Below are 21,411 nucleotides of genomic sequence, written 5' to 3'. Positions count from 1 at the left end.
TTACATCAGTATTCCTAAGTCCTAGTGCTTTCATGTGAAATAGTTTTTCCTTTTGTGTCTGTGTCAACGACTAACATGCATTCAGAAAACATAAAAACTATACTGCACTTTTTCCTCTGTATTTCAGGTTGAGTTTTGTCTTTGAATACTTTTACTTGGCTCTCAAGCACATTCAAGGGTAAAATCTGGACCTTTGCCATAATAACATTCCTTATAGCAAATACATGCCAACCTTCAAAGTGCAGTTATTTAAAAAGAAAAAAAAAAAAAAAAGCATTAATTGTTATGTGAAAGGAGTGGAAAGTATATCAGATTATGTACATCTGAAAGCATATTTCACTCCCCTCCCTACCAGATAATTCGGCACAAAGCTAGATTTATTCTATTAAAGTTTTTCAACATAGCATCAGCCTTTAAGACCACACAAGTGAAATTTAACGCAGTCAGACTTAACAACAACCAAACAAGTATTTAGAGTAAAATTACCTTCTCATATTTGTAGCTCCAAGACTGGTCCAACAGGTATTGCAACATTTGCCAGTATAAAGTTATTCAGTTACATGCAAAAAATAATGGAATGCAACAAGTATGTTGCAATAAGTACAGCCATCTTAACAGATGCCAGCAACTTAACAGGGCATCTTCTTTTTCACTGATGAAGGACAGGACTATAAAAGACATGGAAAAGTGCAGATGAGCTACATAAGCTACTGAAACTCTTATTATAAATTCTCAGTTAATATCATCACCAGGTTTTGCATCCAGAGATGCAAGTGAAGGGTATTGGTTTACTGAAGAAGTTAATCATCTCTTCCATCAGAAGAATACTCAAATTTTATCCTTCAGATACACTCCAAATCAAGACTGAAATTAGCTTTGACATGAAAGGATTATGAAGTGATCCAATGTGTTTCTCTTAGAGCTTAAATGTACATTAACAGAAATTGAAAACAAAGGACTACTTTTACTATGTCTGGTGGCATTTCTGTGTTTTGTACCAGTATCTAATACTATCCAAGTAAATATTGCTGCTGGATATGAAGCAGCAGTCTAGCATAAAGAAAATTCTCATTCTTCAAGGCAATGTGCCTCAAAGACTGGTATCTTTAGGCTGGACTGGATTTATACAGTCCAATTTGTAAGAGACTAGATATCTCTGACCCACCACCTTTTCACCCCACCTTCCTAAGAGAGTTGCAAAGAGCTGTTCTAGCAGTGCAGATGCTGAAAGAGCTAATTATCACTCCAAACAATTGCTGCTTCACCTGATGAAGGAAAGCAGCAAGGCACGCTGCCTACACCACAGATCCTGAACTCCTCTCATGGTAGGAAAGCAACAAGCTCAACAGCATCCTTTAGCTCCTGCTCTTTAAAAGCTCTTCTGGGCTACTAAAGCTGCTACAACAGCCTAGCATAGAAAGAGAGAAAGAAAAGGAGCCCAGAACTGGACCAGAGTCTTTGAAACTATGAAGACTGGGTTGTTTCAGATAAAGAGCCACTAGGAAGCCAGCGTATGTGCTAGGCAAGCTTTCAAGGTAATTGGACTGGTTCTACACATCGGCAGATTTTTTTAATGCTATCACCTATCAAAGTTCTACAAAACTGTGCTGAGGCAATATAATGACTTAATCTTCCACATTTTGTAAATCTTAGGTCTCTCAGTCACAAAATCTGAAAAAAATAATTAAAAAAACATCACTCTCTGTACTATCTACAGTTAATTCTCAGCAGCTTGTTACATTTCTGCCCATTACTGGGGCTCAGCAGACAGATGGCATCTCATCACTTCTCAGCCTCTGTCCACGTTTTTGGCTGTCCACTCTGGAGGACATAGTCCATGAGCTTTCCCAGCTTCAACCAAGCTGTCATCATGAGCTGCCTCACAGACAAATGCACATTCTAAGCTCATGAACACAGGATTTCCTGAACTATATCAGAGCAGGAACTCATCAAGACAATAACTAGCAGCAAAAGCATTAAAAAAAAAATAATAACATACTATTATTTAGCTACATGATAGCTTTTCCAGACAGTTTCTCTCTAGCCCCAAATAAGTATGCATTTCCTCATAAGAAGGTTCATGACCTCTCCCACAAACCTCCTTTATGAGAAGTCATTGATGCTCCATGTTGAGAAGCAGGCCCTTAAAACCTGGTAATGAGGTGTGGAGACCCTATGGTATAAATATGCTTCCTGCTTTGAACATCTGCCACATGCCCACACTCACATTAATTAGATAATAGCTATCAAGTTGTATGACAGAACTAGTCCTTCCAACAGTATTAAAATCCCACTGCTTCTCAAAAAAGAAAAAGAAAAAAAAAAGGCTGGGAAGGGGAAGGGAGGGAAATAACTCTCTCCAACGTCTGTACTATGGAGAACCTACGTTATCTATTCAGTGCTTTCTTGCAAATAAATATCATCAGCCCTTACTTTCATTTGAGCAGATTAAATTCCAGTTCAAGACAGAGCAAGACTTCAGGAGACAACAAAGAACCTTTCTGGTCCTCTCCGTGACACTTAAGGAACATAAGGTTGGGACCCTTGCATTTCAATTTTGAGAAAGAACAACACAAAAACCATATTGGACAAGCAAGAACTTCAATCTAACTGGGATGCAAAAAGAGCATGATCTAGGTAAGCAGAGAGCAAGCAAAGGAAGTGAAAGACAGACATAAGGAGCCCAGGAAGGCAGACACATACGGTAGAGAGAGAAAGATCCTATGGGAAGCATTCCAGAAAGCTCTGGGGTAGCCGCGAGAAAGCAAGCTCAGACTGACAGCAGAGCCAGAAGGAAAGACCACACACAAGCCAAAAGCTCAAGTAGAAGGAAAATGTGTGTACATATGTGCGTGTGCAGTGGTGTCCTGCACATATATTTTTATATGTATATAAATTTTATTTTTTTAAAATAGGACCTTTCTCTCCCAGGTTATATCCAAAGATAGGAAAAGGCCACCTTTCCAGTTTTTCCCTCAGGCGGGAGACAGTCAGGTAGCCACATCTGCCTCAGAAGGGTTATGGAAGCTCATGAACAAAGCGAATGCTATACACACATCAGATGGAGCACCACCAAACTGAACAAGCGACAGTGCTTCTGCACACCGACCGGCACGGAGACGCACCTTGCGGAACAGGACAGGCTGTTCTCAGTATTGTTTACTAGGTTTCCTGAACACTGGAGGCAGCCAAAACCTTGTGGAAGTAGCTGCTTATACACTACCCTTCTGCATGTTTTCCTCATGAGCTGCAATTATGACATATCCCATCTTCTGGGTGCTCAGCTTGGGCCTTTCTAGTTTTCTTAGGTATTGAAATACCTATATTAAGTGAGACGAAGGGAGAGAAGCTAGATTTCAAATACTCAGATACAAAAACTCTCAATTTTTGTGGTGGCGGATTCCATTAATTATGTTACTTCTTAACATCTAAATGACAACTTTAAAATTCCTAGGCTGTCGTCTTTAGGAGGCAAGCCAAAAAGTGAAATATGAATCAGTAGCTCAGATTTCAATAAAATTTGAATTTGACATCTTTACAGATCTTATGAATCACCACTTCATAACATAAGGGGCGGGGGGTGGGGGGGGGGGGGGGGGAGTGCTCTCCGGTTTCCTTCCTACCTAAGCCACATCTCAGTAGAACTTGCCAAGTGACCAAATTCAACTTCTCAAACAGCAAATACTGCCTAAGACAAATGTAGTGGGATAGCCCATTTTGCCCAAGGATTTAGCTTGCTTATTGCCAAAAGAACACACTATGCACAAGACACTAATTTTTTCCCCTCTTGCATTAGCATTTATTAGTTTAGGTATAGGATGAGGCATATTTTGTCACTTGAACATGAAACATTCAGTAATGCATTTAAAGAAACAACCTCCATAAGCAGTTACCATTCCAGTCCCTAATCCTAGCACAAGAAACTTGCTCGCGTGATCCCCAGTTAATCTCTCCTTGTTGCACATATTTGGAGAAAGAAGGGATAAGCGCCTGCAGTTCAATACACAGTAGGAAGATTTAACTGTCTAGGGCTGTTAATTTCAGACAGAAAAGTACTACGTTAGGAAAAGGGAGGATTTATATAAAATATTTTATAAAGGACAATAGAAAATAAAAGTAAAATTCCTCTTCCCCCCCCCCACCCCCAGCTATGTAAAGTTGGAGTGCAAACAATTTAAAACACTAGCTGGAAAAGCAAGTCACACTGTTTGAAGCAGTGTTTTGACATGGTAAGACCCTTAACTTAGACAAGATTCTAGCAGATTTTTAATGAGAAAAGGATTTAAAGAAGAAAAACAGAAAATTAAAACTGTAGATTTGTTTTGGATTTCAATCATTATGAAAAGGTAAGCTGGAGTGTTAACACTTACACCTGTCAAGATCGGAGTTTCTTGAGGTTTTATTTCAACACAAATATAATCGCAGGAATTTATTTTAATGTCCTACTATTGGTATTAGTCAAATAATGCTTCTGTCCATATCTGGAAATATGGACTCATTTTATTTCAAAGAATTCTTAGTAACAGGGTTTGTACCCATAATAGTCTAAGGACGCAAATTGATTCCTATGAAAAGAGGGGAAAAAAAAAAAAAAAGAAGGAAAACAAACAAACAAAAGGTACAAAAGTACCAAAGCTTTAGTATCAAAGTTACTACAATTGCCAGTTTTGGTATTACAGGTGCCACACCAAATCTTGCTCTTTTCAAGCAAGAACTATCATTCCTATTTGTGAAGGGTCAGAATCAGCAGATCCTAAACTCTTCTACTGGTGCACAACAGTTTTAGGCTCTGACAGGAAGAAAAATACCACTATAAACAAAACAAAATAAACAACCAGCAAACCAAAAAACGGTGCTTTCCTCAGTTAAATCTTGTTCTGTTGCTCTCCATTATGATTACTTCACTTTTCTGAGATAAGAAAAGCCAACGCAAAGACAGTAAACCTCAACTTACATGCAAGATATTGTTACCTCATGGCTAAGCTTACAATTTATTTATTTTAAAACGGAAATCTGTCTGAAACAAGAGGTTTGCTGATATCAAACTATTCAAGGATTCAGCCTGCCTTATTTATGCTATTTTAACTAAACCCATATCTTCCTGGGGGAAATATATATATGTACACACACATATATCCACAACAGATTCTCTTTGCAAAGAGTTTAAAAAAAAATACGATCAGCTGTCATGCCAATAGAAATTCTGCTGAGCTACTACACACATTCATAAGGAATAAAAAAGGATCAGCTATATTCCAGGTTACTTAAGAACCCACATATATGTGTGGGTTCTCATGCTCATATACCCTACTGTACCCACGCTCATATACCCTACTGCCTACAGCTACAGCCAAACAAGAGGCAGGCGTTAGACATACCTCTCCTCTGCCTGCAACTGAAAAAGCAAGGTATCTGTATCCCTTCAGCAACAGACATCACGGCAGAGGAAGAACATGCTTCTGCCAGCCACATTATTCTTACAAGATGCCCGAGTTTAAATTCCATAGGTTGAAAAAAATCTTTTATTGTCACAAGGAGACCATGACAGATGGCATCAGATCAAAGCCATTTATCTCAATAGATAGGAAGTTAACTTTAAATATGGTCAGAATCCTTAAGTATATTTAGCTTTGCACATATTTTTAAATATTGGCTTAAAGCGGATTAATTAAGCATGTTCACCCTGCCTTCCCCTCCCCATGTTCCTAGACAGTTTTGGATGTAAGCATTAATCACAGCATCACAAAGATCTGAGATCAAACCTTTGATGGTTGCTCAAAACAGTTCTGAAAACATACCACGACCATTTCAGGGTAACTGGATACACCTGCACCAACTCATTTCAAGTTCACCCATGAGCAGTATAAACAATTGGACACCAAGATGTGTGTAGCAGCATAAATATACATGGCCTAATACAAGCCAAGACAAGAAACAGGAAAACTGAAAAATACTAGCATTAAAGTAACCCTATATCATGTAAATGCAAATAAGATACCAATTCATGCATTAACATGAGTAAGCATACAAGTACATTAAGTTTTTAATAGTTTTTCCTACTCCTTTTCTATCCCTTTATTATTAAAATCCCCTGCATTTATCCGTGGTTCAGTTAATTGCAACAACAGCCGATAAAGATGATTTTTCACTGCTTTAAAACTAAAGATGCAAAAGTAGCTATGAGAGACTGTTCACCCTCAGAATGCTTTTAGCCTTCATCAGCAAATATCAAGACACACTTAAGCACTTAAGAATCAGTTTCTTCCACTCTTAAACCTAAAAGTTTTGAAGACCAAGCTTCCTGAAAGCATGTCTTCCATGAACCATACATCCATCCCCTGAAGAGTACAAGGTTACAAGTATCTGAAACTATCTAAACAACTATGAAATTTTAACTTGACCCTAGACTCTGACTAAGTGCACAGAGAAGATACAAACTGAAAATGACTGAAGACAAGTGCTTACCTTCAATCCTTTTTAAGGCTGACAGGCAAGTATCTCGGCTTGGAAATTCAAATGGATTATTACAGGTCCGAATGGTGTCACATTCGCATTTCCCGTTAATTATGTTACAACCTGTTATAAGGTTTTCATTGCATGGTTCAAATCCGAGAAGCTGATCATCATCCCAGTTTTCATCTAAAACAAATAAATAAGTAAAAGTCACTACGGCAATTCTGTTTTGGTATAACTTCACCTGCTTTGGAGTTGAGCACATTTTATTTCAAATTCAGCATTCTGTGAAGCAGAAGGTAATGGATTAAGCTGAACTATGGGATTTGCCAGTTACCATATTTTGAAGCTATTCTATTGCCCTTTTTGCTGTACTTACTGGCACTGTTTATTTCAATCTGTATAGAAAATTATTATCCTTTCAGGAAAAAAAAGCATAGTTGTAGAACAAATGAGTGCTATCCTAACTGCAATAACTTTTGCAGACACCTGAAGTGAGCAGCAAAGTGAGAACACTGGGGAGAACCTGTGACTGCTACAGTAGTTGGCAAACAGGGATATTTAAACCAGTTTAAAAACAAGTCACATAAAGCTTTATCTCTGTGGAGTGAATGTTATTTAAAAACAAAGAAACAAAACTGTAGTCCTTTGGTTCCATAGTCTTTCAAGGCACCTGCATTCCCATTATTGTTCCAGCAGAATTGCTCATGCCCATCGTGCTCCTTGCTATCAAGGGGCAGGGGGCTAAGAGAGGGAAAACACATCTCTTTACTCAAATAATTTTATTGCTTGTAAACCAACACTTCAGAACAAAAGTACCACTCTCTAGTCCCCAACTGTGTAAATTTCCAATCATTTTGCTTGTCAGAAAGAATATACACAACAAGATTTATCCCAGATAAATCCTGTCTATCCAGAGTTCTACTACATGCTTCACAAAATGTTACTTTCCTCAGATCAACAGGCAATATCCAAGTCACTCAGGAATTTAAGGAAGGTGCACACTTTCTATGCATGATCATAAAAAAGTGAGTTAGACTTTAGGCACTATTCTCTATACAGCATGAGATCATTCTCCTACCTGATCAGTCTACCCGAACAAGTGCCATGAAATAACTACAGAAGTACTTAACTGACTGCTACTAATGACAAAAGGACTAAATCTTCATTTTCAGTCTTCACATCTACCTACTTCACAACTGCTTTCGTTTGGGCTGCCAGTAGTTTATCCCAAACTTCTAAATCATCAACAAAAATTTTCCAATAATGAGCTTGTCAGGAAGAAACTTCAGAAAAAAAAAAACTAAACATCTTCCAACTAAACATCTTCCAGCTATAAATGCTTATTTTCTTCTTTTTGTTTAAAAAGGAAAGTGGATGAAGTATAAAGCCTACAAACACTCCCTACTTACAAGTAAGATGTAAGGCTGCTAATACTGAAATACAGAATTATAAGGGAGGAGGGCAAAACCCAAAAGTCTACAAGTACTAATGAAAGGATCTTTCAAGGATACGTAGGGAAGCTACTCTAAGAAAGGAGGAGCAAGTGGAGACCTTGCCTAAGTGGGTGAGTTGTGCAGTAACAAGCGCCTCGCACAGATGGATATGTTGAGATATTTCCATTCAGAATGTATTAAATCCAAACTTCTGGCGCAGAAAGAAGGCAGAATCCCAGAAGCACCACACTCACTCACTCACGCATGCAGGCACACCAAGAGGGTTGGTCATCCAAGGTTTCCAGCTGTAAGGCAGAGCTACTTCTGAATCGCACACCGAGTACTTGGAAATCCCACTAGCTGGATATATTGACCCAGGTAGTGCTAATGGCGATAGAAACATTAATTAATTTGAGCACTGTTCAAACAAAAGACAGATCTCCAGCCAAATCCTGTCCCAAAACAGTCCTATCGGTACGAAGAAATGAAGAAAGGTTAACAGATTAACAGGCTTCTTTGAGCAGGGTTTTAATCTGACGAATATGGTACCTTTACGGTATGTCTTTGGGATATGAGAAGCCAAACTACAGTAGGAGAGGACACAGCCAAATAGAAACAACTGTATCACTTAGTAGACTGTCACTGAGCAGAAGGCTAATAGTAGATGACTATACTAATATATGTAATTACACATGCTGAAGTCCAGGTTGAGATACCTTCCACCCACAGAAACAGGCAGAATATATCAGTTAACCTGCGGTAGTTATCAGTTATCTGAGTAAGGAGAAGGAGGAACCACACATCATAGAGCCATTTACTAGTTAAGTACTATATGTAATCTAGAGGAAGTGTCATATTAGATTCTCACAGGTATCTTTCTCTCTGGCTACCAATTATTTTGATTTTGTTGGAAGCAAAGTGCCTTGTCTGCATATCATTAAATATCTCTCAGAGCAAGAATACATTGACAAAAGCACTGAGCAAATGCCGATGTCAATTTTAGACACGAGGCTGCCATGGGAACATTATGGCTTTTTTTTGTTAGTCCATAAATATAGCAAAGAAACAGTAGTCATTAATTCCAAGGGCCAATTTGTATATTTCCCACACTCTTCTTTTTTTTCCCAACCCAATTACAGTATCACCCCTTACCGCTATCATATCAATAAACTCTCAGCAGAGGCGTAGAGCTTCCTGAACAGAAACCTTTCTCCCTCTCCCTGCTTTAAGAGAAGGTAAGATGCAGCCCCAGCAACATTCAAGAAACTTTTTAGTTGTGAAGGGGGAAACATGCACAGGGGAAAAGTCAAGAGAATTTTAATGATAATACAACACAATTTTGAGGAGCCAGAATATTGTAAGGATAATTTGTATTTTACAAATCTTCACAATAATTTATATAACAACAAGAACAAAGAGACTTTGTTAGCTATAGCCCAAAATTAAAAGTGTTTCAAATTTTCTTATCACAGGGACACTGGCTTGATCCAGATCTTATGGTCTTAAGGAAAGAATATCTGTTCACGGAATTTTTCCCATGTTTCTGATATGTGGGGGTGGGGAGCTACATGCAGTGTAAAAGGGAGGAGCTTTACCTCCTTCCAAACTCTGATCTGAACAAGTGTGCAACAAGTGTCCCAGCTGGCTGCTGAACCTGCTGCACAGGCACCCCAGCCCAGGCCTCCTAGAGCTCCTTACTCCCATCAAGCCCTTGACATCAACACATGGGGTATGCAGATTGTGATGCTAAAAGTTTGCTTTTCCAGTACGTTAGTTAATATCATTCGGAAATTCTGCCCAGTAACTCTTCAAGGCCTACAAAAGGGTCAGAAGAAGCTCTGAGCACCACAGCCCTTCTTACTCAGGGGCTATTGATTTGCCACGTATAAGTGGGATCCAACTTGCCTTGGCGTATATGGAGCCAACCCTTACTCAAGCTAAAATGCCTCCAAATGAACCTAGTAGGTGGCATGGCACTATCCTCAGCACCACCTCATCTCTAGTGCAGGTTGGAGCTGCAAGTTGGATACCTCATCTGCTGGAGACTTTTCAGGTGGGAGCAGAAAAGGACACACAGAGAAAGTCCAGTAGTCCATATTACTTCAAGTATTCTCCCAAAAGTCTCTCAGTAGCTACGGGTAGAAGAGAAATGCCTCAAAATATCTGCAGGCTGAGAATCTTGAATGTTACGTGAATTCAATACTTGAATCTTGCTGGGAACAAATACCAGGAGTCATGTTCAGATAGGAAGAGTGCAAATCCGGGTCACATCTGGACATCTTTTACCAGACTCCCTTTTGCACAGTCTCATTTGACACAAATAAAAAATAAATAAATAAAAATTCATTGGTGAAGAAGCAGATGTGTATTACAGGCTAAGAACTTATTTTCACTTAGAAAGTCAATGTAGAGTTTAGAGTGATCTTTTATGCAGACTCCTTTTTCTAGCTAATTTCATGCTTTCATGAACAGAGGTTAAACAAGAACTCTGTTAGAGTAAACCCTCAGAAGTCACATCAGCGTAGACAGAAAAGTTATTCAGAATGAGAGGTAGTAGAGCCATATGAAAGCAATTTTATGATCTAGAAAGGATGAATTTGGTGTCTCATTTCTATTCAAAACCTGATGCAAAAAAACATTTAGAACAGTTTGATGCAGATAAGTAATGCCCTAAGACAGAATGTATGTTCTCTGTCATGAAATTACAGCTCAAAGATACTCCAATAGATATGGAAATATATGCTGATAGAGGCTCACCTCTACATACCACATACTTACCCCCTACTAGGCCAAAGTCATCACGCGCATACAGTGTTCCTAAACAAAACTTTTACATATCGCTAATTCTGAAGTCCAGGAGAGTTCATGAACAATTCCAGATTACAGCACAAATACATTTTCTCACATGCCTGTTTTATTTCCTTTATAGTTTCCTTCTCAGGAAGGAGTTTATATTATCCAGACTTGTGAAAGGTATGCATGAAAAAGAAGGGAGGGATTAAGACAGAACCATGTATGAATGCTTTACTTCTCCATTTGGTTTAAGTGGATGACAAAACTCATGCAGGAATGAGGACATCACAGAGCCTCCCAAACATCAGTATATGCATCCAATCAACTAGCTTCTTTCTAGGACTCACATACATACACAAAACAGAAATAAATAAGCAAAAAGGATCAAGTAAGTGTGTAACACTGAGTTTTTAGAAATAGACCAGACAAAAAGCAACCCAACAAAAGGAAACTGCTGGTTTTCATCCACCTGAAATTTGTTTAGTTGCAGCTTCCACCATCTACCTGTTCCACAGGGCTGGCATGATCAGGTAGAAGCAAAGAGACACTCTTTTTTAGCAGCCCTGAGTTAGTGTTGAATAGTTGTCATACACACCCCAAGAACCAGTTCACAGGTGGCAGGTCTCAAGCAGGCCTGATAACTACAGCCTGAAAACCATCCTTTCAAATCCTTTCCATCTACAGCTCCTCACTCTTTCCAACTCATTCAGGTTCCCTTTTCAGAGGAAAAACCCAGACCAACAACTTTCCCAGACTAAGACAGCAAGACTTGGACCTCACACCATTCTGCATTCTTGATAAGTATGCCTTCATACAAAACATAAGTGGGAGGGGGAAACCCCATCACATTAACTCCAAAGTTCTTTTTTTTTCATTTTATTCCATTTTTCATATAACTACTTGTTTTCTGCAAAGCAAATGTTTCAGCTTTCAAATAACTCAAGCATAGCTTAGGATTTCTGAACTCCAAAGTCCTGCCTTAGCATGCTTCTACAGCAGGCAGGAGGATTAAGGCATTACAGAGTGGAATAAGAGGTCCTTAAACAACAGCTCTAGTCTGAGAAGCAGCTACAATTTGAGATATATGCCTCTAGGGTTCAACAAGTACCATGCCACAGCTTCTTCCACGCTAAATCCTGCACACAGAGTCACAGCAGAGCTCCAAAGAAGTGTACAGAGAATGATATTCACAACCAAGGCAGGTGTGCTGCCTTCACCTGAAGACAGAGCCTGCTCTGCACTACAGCTGCCTGCAGGATGCAGATTTACACACAGGTGTGCATAAATATGCAGTCACCTAATTGTTTGTTTGCAACACTGCACCTCCTGGTCCTAATGTCTCCAAACACCATATAAAAAGTGCAACTGGACACTGATAATTTGGGTGTAGTCAGAGAAGGAGATACAGGTACAGCGTTACACCTTGGTTTGGATAGAACTGGAAGATTCACAGGGAAAACTGGAGAGAGAGAAAAAAACATATGCATTTGACAAAGTTACTCTAACTACAAGGTCTTAAAGGTCAAGTATCATGGACCTCAAACCCAGTATCTGCATTATGCTACTCTAAGAGACAGCTATTTTTTTAAACATCCGTTTACAGAAAAGTGAGCAATAGCAACTACCTTGAAGCTTTATAGCAACCACCTTTCTTGGCTTTAGATCTAAAATCCAGTGATTTGAAAAGTACAAGGAAAAACTTTTCAGACTCCTGCTTTTCTTTCCTGCAAGGTTTCAGGTACTTCTGTATCACTCCTTGCCCCAACCTTTATCTTCATTTTTGGACATTTAATGGGAGTCAGCTATTGTTTGAATGCCCAGATGCTATTCTGCTTCTCTGTTTTATACAGAGAACGCAGCATCTCAAACCAGCAAGCATACTGAAATGGTCACCAAAATATCACAGTTGAAGACTAAGATCAAGCACTGCATCACCAGCAATATAGCCTGAATTACAGTCATTTAAGGGGCAGGGAAAAGCAACATAACTTGAGCAAACTGAGGGAGTTCTCATAGTCTAAATTAACTGTAATATCCTACTCAAACTCCTTCTACCTCTTCAAAGCATGGCTGGCAGGCTTTTTAGATGCTGAGTGGAAAAAGAAATGTTGCTAGTCTGAAATTGAAACTGACTTTAAATTACATCTCACAGACTCCCCACATCCCTTTAAATTCTGCATTTGAAAAGGACAGGGAAATGGGTCTCACAGTGGTACAGAGGTGATCCTTACTGTATGACTCTTCATGTCTCTGGAAAGGAAGGGGGAAACCTTTCCAAAGTTTCCCTGTTGAATTAGATCCAAGTTCAGGGCCACTGTCATTCTAAGGCAGTATTAAACATTTCTACACAGAAGTATTTTGGTATTCATTAAGATGATTTGAAACGTTGAAGGATTCTACAGGCCTTCTAAAATAAAATAAAAAAATAAAACAAAAAAGGAAATACTTCTTGCCAACAGGCTTTGGCTTCTCTTTGAACAGGAAAAGAGAATGATGGAAAGGAAATTCATGTTTTGGAGAAGCTGAACAATAGAAATGACTAATCACCACTAAAGAATGCTTGAAACCCAGCCCCAGACCTTGAAAAGCGGCAGCAGGAAGGACTAGCCTTGAAATGCATTTGTGCTTATGTACTGGCTGCAATCATCTCCCAGCTTATTCTGCCAGTGAAGCTGAGAGCCTGCAGAAAGTTTTACAGTGACACACAACTAACAATCTTATGACAAGGCAGTTTTCCACGTCAGAAGGGTCCACTTTTCAAGATCAAATTGGAAAGGCATGTTAGCACAAAAGGGCTTTCCAGGCTCCTGACATAGTTCCTGGCCATAACTAGAAAGAGAAATCGTAGGATAATATTTAGGTAGTTAAGGAACACTATGGAGAAAAGGCTCACCCCAAACCTGAGTATCTCCTCTATCCTATTCAAACCAGACTTGTTCCTCAGGTGAACAATTCCCCGATACAATGAAAAGGTTTTCACAGCAGCAGCTCTGCTTGTTTCTCAAGGCAGTTCTTCCATATAAAGAATGCAAAAAAATATATTTTAGGAGAACAGTTTTCTGCTCAATTATGAGCACAGAAACCATGAGAACATCAGGGAGATAAATGGAAGCTTTAAGGAAAATGTTCAACTTGTTCAACTCCTACAAGTTTTAAAGCTTCCCTTAGTGCTCATTTCTCTTTTTATTCAGGATCCCCCCCACAAGACTGAACAGTATTTCCCAGAGTCTTCCCCAAAGATAGTCTGAACTGTATCTCAAATCGTAACAATTAAGGTTTTGAAATTTGACCCTCTGCACGTTTTACGCATTTGCAAAAGACTAGCAAACAAGATGTTTTAATCTTAAGACTTAGGCCCACATCTTGCTTGTAAATAGTTGACAGAAAATATTACACAGCACGGCAGGGTTTAAGTGGTCAGAGAGCCACTCTGCCAGGACTCCATTCATTAAAAAGCTTGTGGACAGCAGCGTTTCAGCCACCCTGGCAGTTTTTTTGCCTACTTCTAGAAAACTCATTTTGAAAGTTGCTAAAGCCTCAGGAAAGAGGCAAATTGTTCCCAGACATTTTCCGAATTAGTCTAGAAGTCCAATTTAAAAAAGAAAAGTCGCACACTGCACCCACGTGCTTCAAAAACCCGCACGTGCAGCTGCAGGCGTCAGCCTCACTGCAAACAGGTGGCATCTTTCCATTACCAAGGCAGCACATTTTACATTATCACATGTAGCACCACTACCAGGATGACGCTTGCTTTTTCCCAACAGCTGATCTGTGAGCATTCAGCATTTCTGGGGGGGAAAAAAAAAAAAAAAAAAAAAGCACAGCACCTTCTGCAGCAAAACTTGTAGGTTTGTTTTAAGGACAAGGGACCCAACAGAATAGACTCCAGTTCAGAAAGATTACAATTTCTAATATTAAAAGAAGTAACTTCTTAACACCATCAGGGTAGCTAGCTATAAAAGAAATGAGGAAAGAAGCATTTAGTGCTTTTCTTAACTCCACCCCGTATTTTCCCATTTTCTTTTCTTGCTGTAAAACTTACACATTCATGACGCAAGGACTAACATGATTTACAGATTCAGAAATTAAATATTCAGCATACTCAGTATAAGCTTCTGCAGACTGAGTAGTAGCTACACTAAAGGTGTGAGCTACTTCCATCCATCTTAACATAATATTGTCGACTTATGCCCTCTGAACATGGCACAACTAGTCTATAGCTCATATTGGTAAGTTTCTTCATACAGACAAGCTTTAAATGTCAGTATTAGCCATTTTCTAAATCCTATACATATACACCAAAAGACAGAGTTAAAACATAACACTGAAAGTGGTGCCATACGATATTTTGGTCAAAACTTGGAGTTTACCATTTCTGTGTTAACTTATTTTGTGGGTTAAATGAAAGTATTTACAAGTCAATACATACATAATAGGTCACTTTTAAAAAATAAATAGTAAGTTGAAACAGAAGTACTTCGTCTTTTTGCAAAAAGGATAAATTTTATTCTTTGAGAAAATTCAGGAAAGGAAAGAAGCCTCCCAAAAAAGGAGTGGAAGAGGAAAAAGCAGGCATGCTTCAATCATATTAACACATTAATTATTGCATAACATGATTGTAATTCAAATGACATCTGGTTTGATTAAGCAAAGTGTTATGCAAAAAGTTAAATTATGCAGGTACTCTTGAATTAGCTAGAGGGTATTTAAAGCAGAAAACATGCCTAGGGGTACAGAAGTTACCCAAGTAATCATTGCACTAGTTCCAGTCAAACTATCTGCCAAGCCTCAAGGTAGTTAACACACACACACACACACACACACACACACACACACACACATGCTTTTACATTTAGTAGGATTCTTAAAAAATGGCTGTTTCTTGAGCTTCCTCCTCCTGTAAAATTTTGACAGCAGCAGAGGATGCCTGATGAATGGTCAGGTAAAATGAAATGAATTGAAAAAAAAAAAAAAAAGTAGCTCTTTTTTTTGGGGTGCGTGTGTGTGTGTGTACAGAATACCACAGAAGCATAGTCTTGCCATACACAAGTTAACAAGTTTAGTCATCAGCCTGTTCACAGTGTGATTTTAGTTTAAAACTAACTGTGCTCATCTACAGCAACAAAAACAAGCCAAATCCTGCATCATTATCCCTCCTCATACCTTTTGAGGTTTTTTCATTTCATTTTTGTTGAAATATTGGAGCCAAACAAGGGAAGTTTAAAAGTCAAAATGCAATGCCCGGAAAGAAAAAACTATTTCCCAGTCAAACAGCAAGTACCTCACGTAATCCACACTCCATGCCCTTCACCTTGAACTTACACTTTCTGCTAGAGGTTGACTGAGACTTCGACACCAACGTATGCCAGGGTACAGAAGGGTTATAAACTATCCAACCTGTACTGAACAACTCAGTTTTGTGCCTCTTCCCGCCCCTCCTTGCCCGCTACAGGTTTGCGGTCAGCCTTTAAACCACATATTTTGACTATCTTTGTATCAACATTTCACATCGATTAAAACCAAGGATCTAGTTTGGGACTTAACACTTGGCGTCAATGGAATGAGTGCTCCCCATGCACTTAGACATTAAAACCATTTGGATAATATTTCTCAAACCATTCACTGCATAACAGAGCAACGAAAACAGTAATTTGGGGAACAGTGCTTTAGTCAATTAAAGCATCATAAGCTTTATTTTCTAAATTAAAAGAGCTTCAGTGACTTGTACTCAAAGTAAAATGCTACCTCATGTTTAAGGGTCTGGCCTGTATTATGGACAAGAGAGCCATGTGTAGTGTACAGAAGTTTGGAGATGAAACGCTATATTTTGGACTCTGGTTCCACTTTTCTCCTAGGTATAGGGCACAGGACAACCTGTTTTCACAGCTTGGTTTCCTCTCATCAGTTTCAAACGCACTGCATTTCAGTACAACACCCTGTGTTCTCGTATATCCTACCCTATGGCAGGTTTCTAGGGAAAAAATATAGTCTATAGTAAGCCTAAATTGCATGGTGGGGAGGCAAGGGAAGCCACAAGATGACAACAACAACGAAAAGTGACACCAAAAAATACACACCCACCACTCCCGACACCAGGCTCTTCCGGCTTCTCCCAGCAAGGGAGCAGAGAAGGGCCCTCCAAGCTCCCTGTTGTTACCGCTACTCTTTTGCAACAGTGCAACAAAGCAATGGAGGCATGCAAGAGCACCAGAACTTGACAAAATGCCAAAACAGACAATAAAATCTTCATCACAAGAAAGTTCTTGACAGAGAAGCTCAGCCTCCTCTGCTCAGTTTTCCCAAAGCTTTTCCATCATCCGGAAATCAGGAGCTCTGCACAGCCACACAGCACAGGGATCGAGGCTCAAGAGCTCTAGAGATATCCACGCTATCCAAGAGGTGGTTCTCAGACCAAGTTCAAAGGCAGAACAAGGGCAGCTTTTGAGTTTCTCAGTTTGAAGACACTTTTGGAGACTGTATGTCTGCTATAGGCACAGGTACCTTAACTTTATCCAACAAACTCCCCCTAAAGTCAACAGAAGTTGGAGGTGTTCCAAAAAAAAAAAAAAAAAAAAAAAAAATCAAGATTGCCCTGTAGAAAAATTACTCATCTAGGCCTGGGGTGGCTGACTTAGTTGTTCTTCACTAAGAATACAACTCCCCAGTGCACTCAAGAAGGACATTTCACATACAATGGCAAAGTGCCACAAACCAAGTCTTAAGAAGTGCATGAAGACCCAAGTAGTTGAAGTGTTAAGACAGACAAGGATTTCCTTCAGATTTTAGAAGAATGAAGAGGATTACCTAGAATTAGTACCAGGTATCAATAAAAGATGGCTTTACAAAGAATACATTCTAGTTTCAAAGACTACCTCTACCGCTGACAGATGCCACAAGTTTCTAGTTCAAGTGTTAGAGTTCTGCTATGATCAGCACGTTGGTATTATCATTTGAAAGAACAATACCAAGTATTTTTACCTGCTCTAATTACAGCTCTTAAAATAAATGAGGCTTTCCATAGCACAGTACATGTTCATATACCAAGCTAAGACACTCGCTGAAGCTTAAAAGAAAGAAAGAAAAAAAAGTTTATAACTGTAGCCAGTAGGGGTCATTTCAGTGTAAAAAATTGCAGCGAAAGGAGAGGCTGGAGACAGGAAAGAGTAAAAACATCAGTTTCTATTCACACAGTTCTGTAAGACACTTCCATTTCCTCCTACCTCGCAATACGGGGGCAAGAAAGAATTTTCACTCTCAAGTAACACTTTTTTTTTATATATATAAAAAGTCTCTATTCTGCTAACAGATAAAAAACCACGTTTAGAACCACCAATACTAGACTAGATCCGAGGTCCATTCCACATGCACCTGTAAACTACGCAATTCTTTAGGGCTCATTAAAACAGTAATTAAGAAAAAAGCTCATCAGCCTCAGTGACCTGACATTACATTCTCTTTTTTCCTCTTAGTGCCTCCCCCATGCACAACACACACTATACGGAACAAGATTGGTTCACCACATTACTATTATATTACTGTTGCTTAGCATGAGGCAGTTTCCTGACAATTTAGACAATTTAGTTATATGTATCCCAGTAACATTTATTAAGCTGACAGTTCAGCTCAATTGCTTCTTTCATTTAAGAGAAAGAAAATTAAATAGATAACTTATCTCCCTATTACTATAGAGACAGCTGGAACTAGTTTCTAACCACAACAGTAATTGAAATGCAATCTTGCCAACAAATGCTCCGTACTATTTTCAACAGTATATGGGACATGTTATGAGTTGAACTACAGCAACGTACAGATTGCATCACTTCAAAGGAATGAAATGCTCCTAAACTGCCAGAGACGTCCGTCCTGTGATACAGTGAGGGAGTGGGAACGTCAAAGACATTTAATGACTGAGGGCTTTTAGATCCTTTAATAAAAAATGAGGTAAAAGGCAGTTAAAAACAGTTAAGGCAAACTTATCCAAAACTAGGCAGGGCCTTTAGAGTATCTTTCTTCTCAAACAGGAAAATGCAAGTAGAGAAATTTACACATCGAAAACAGACTGTGGCAATGCACACATTCAGCAACAGGGAGTCGATCAAGCCTTTGGAAGCAGTTCAGCACCATTTTTATTCGTTAAAAACACAGAGTCTGATTCTAAAGCCAGCCCTACCCAAGCAACAACTGCAGCGAAGCTGATGATATTTGTTCTGGTACACACAGAATACACTGGCCTGTCATTTATAGTTATGCTGTGGTTTGCAATTTACTTGTGCACCGAGTGAGTGGCCTTCTAAACTAGGAACCAGTGCCAGAATAAAGGTCAGCTGTCCACCAAAAAAAAAAAAAAAAAAAGGAAAAAAAAAAGGGAAATAGTTTTTAGCCCCCTCAAAACGGTACCATTTTTAATGCGAGTTTCTGGACAGATGCTGCCTCTACAGCTCTCCGGACTTTCTGCTGCCCTCTACCCGCCAGGAGGGAAGCCTTGCGGTTGCTTTCCAGAACTGTCCGAGCTCGCGCTCCGGAGGCTCACATACATTTTACACATATTCCGAACTACTGGTTATTTGCAATCTCTTTACAGCGCCATGTTTTCCCCTTGACTTGAGGGAAAAGCGAGCCGGATGGAAAAGAGAAGACAAGAGGAACTAAAACATTTGTGTTTGCTTGTTTCATAATTATATACCAAAAAAAAAAAAAAGGCGCTAACTCGGGAACTCCGCTAGCTGTAAGGCTGGAGCGGGCAGGGAAAACGCGGCGCCGCCACCGCGGGCTCCTGCGTTTCGCAGCAGCTCATCCCGTCCCGCGGGGCGGCAGGGAGCAGCCGTGAGCCGGGACCGGTCCCGCCGCCGGGAATCCTGACACCGCGGCGGGTCCCTCCCTGCTCGCGATGCTGCGCGCGGAGGAGCCGAACCGCGACACCAGACGTGCGCGGGGGATACTGAGCAAGAGGAAGGCAAAGTTCGCAGCAGCCCATCAGCCTCGGCGCTTCCTCGCGGAGCAGGAACCGGGGCAGCACCGGGGAGAAGTTTTGCCGGAGGGGCAGCCCGCTCCGCCCCGCTGCGGAGCCCGCGGGGCACCGGGCGCCCTCGCGCCCTCCCTCCCTCCCGAGCGCGAGGAGCGGCATCCCCCGAGCCGGGCACCCCCGCGCGCCCCGCGCCCGCCGCCCCGCGCCCGCCGCCGCTCACCTTCGCAGACGCCCACTTCGTACTCGGTGATGGAGTCGCCGTTGAGCGGCGGGCGGATGACACAGCGCAGCCCGCGGTCGCAGGCGCCGTGCAGCCCGTAGACGCCGCCGCAGCTCTCGTTGCGCTGCCGCGCGCACATGAAGCAGCAGCCGCAGATGCCCAGCACGATGCTGCCGGGGCAGCTCTTGGGCTCCTCGCACTTGGACTCGTCGCAGGGCAGGCACACGAGCGCCCGCGCGCCCGGCTCGCCCAGCAGCAGCGCCAGCAGCAGCAGCGGCCACCCCGCGGCCGCCAGGTGCCAGCGGCCGCCGCCCGGGCGCCTCCCGCCCGCCGCGACCGCTGCCAGGTGCATCGCGGCCGCGCAGCCCGGCCTGCGCCGGGCCGAGCCTCGCGGGAGCCCCGCGCCGGGGGGGCGGCTCCGGGCGCGCCGCGAGAACCCGCCGCGCGGCGCCTCCTTCCCGCCGCCCCCGCCTGCGGCCCCCCGAGGAAAGTTTCCTCTCCCGGCGGCAGCGGCCGCTCCAGCCAAACTTCTGCTCCAGGCGGCGGCGGCGGCGCCGGCTCCGCCCGCTGCCCGCACCGGGAAGCGGCGCCCTCAGTCCGTGCCGCGGCCCCGCGCGCGCCGGCGGCGGCGGCTCCGAGCGCTGGGTGCGGCGGCTGCGCCCCACTCGCTGCCCGAGTCCCGACTCGCTGCTGCCTGCGACGCGCCCCGCTCCGAGTGCGCCCTCCGCCCTTCCCCCATTGGGCGGCGAGCGCCCGCGCCCCGCCCCCCCCGCCGCTCGCGCCTCCTCATTGGCTGCCGCCGCGGCGCTCGCCCCGCCCGCGCCCCTCTGCCCCTCCCGCCGCCGCGGTTCGCGGCGCTGGGAGAGACGCGGCGGAGCCGAGGAGCGGCCTGGGCCCCTCGGCGGCCGCCGCCTCCCCCGCCCCGCTCCGCCCCTCCCCTCCCCCGCCTGGCGCTCGGGGCGCCGAGCGGAGCGCGGCGGCTGCGCCAGACCCCGAGCCGGGTCGGGGCGGCCGCGCGCGGGGGTGTCCGGCTGCGGGCGGGACGGGGACTGGCGGCCGAGCGAGCAGCCGCAGCGGGACGGCGCGGGGGGAGACCCGCGGCCAGGGCGGCGGGAGCCTCCGCTTCCCCTCCGGGACGCGGGGCCCCGGGGCGAGCCGGGAGGGGGCCCCGCGCTGCCGACCGTAACGGCCGCGCCTGCGGCTCTAACGGCTCCTCGGCGGGCCCCGCTCCGCGGTACCGCGGCCGGCAGAGCGGAGCGCGGCGGCGGCACCGGCCCGGCGCGAGCGAGCGGCCGCGGGCAGGGGGAACGTTAATTCCGTTGCTTACGACGTGTCCCGGGCTCGCTGGCTGCAGGCGGCGGCGTCCTGGCGAGGGGAGCGTGGAGGAGACAGCGGCCCTTGCCCCCATGCAAGGGCCCTCTCCCAACCCCGAGGGAAAGGGCCAGCTGCTCATAATTCAAGTCATTGCTAGGGTGCTAAAAAGGCTGTGGGGGTAACTTATTCCACTATCAGAAATGTCCAAAGTTGCAGAGTTTTGGGAGAAT

The 21,411-nt window shown here is 42.8% G+C and overlaps 1 protein-coding gene across 1 annotated transcript in view; it reads right to left on the bottom strand.

Moving 5' to 3' along the window:
• CRIM1 (cysteine rich transmembrane BMP regulator 1) overlaps positions 1-20,234 on the bottom strand; it is a 171,288-nt gene extending 151,054 nt beyond the window's left edge. The window contains exons 1-2 of the mRNA XM_088524180.1: positions 19,868-20,234; positions 6,466-6,639 (exon numbers count right to left, since the gene is read on the bottom strand). Of these exons, the coding sequence (XP_088380306.1) occupies positions 6,466-6,639; positions 19,868-20,219 (526 nt within the window). The 5' untranslated portion in view covers positions 20,220-20,234. The remainder of the gene's footprint in view (positions 1-6,465; positions 6,640-19,867) is intronic.
• Positions 20,235-21,411: the final 1,177 nt, after the last annotated feature.

Source organism: Tinamus guttatus, unplaced genomic scaffold (assembly GCF_059628265.1).
Source record: "Tinamus guttatus ecotype Peru unplaced genomic scaffold, ASM5962826v1 Tinamus_guttatus_pri_ptg000208l, whole genome shotgun sequence".
Taxonomy (NCBI): Eukaryota; Metazoa; Chordata; class Aves; order Tinamiformes; family Tinamidae; genus Tinamus; species Tinamus guttatus.
This window is presented reverse-complemented; position numbering and strand designations above follow the sequence as displayed.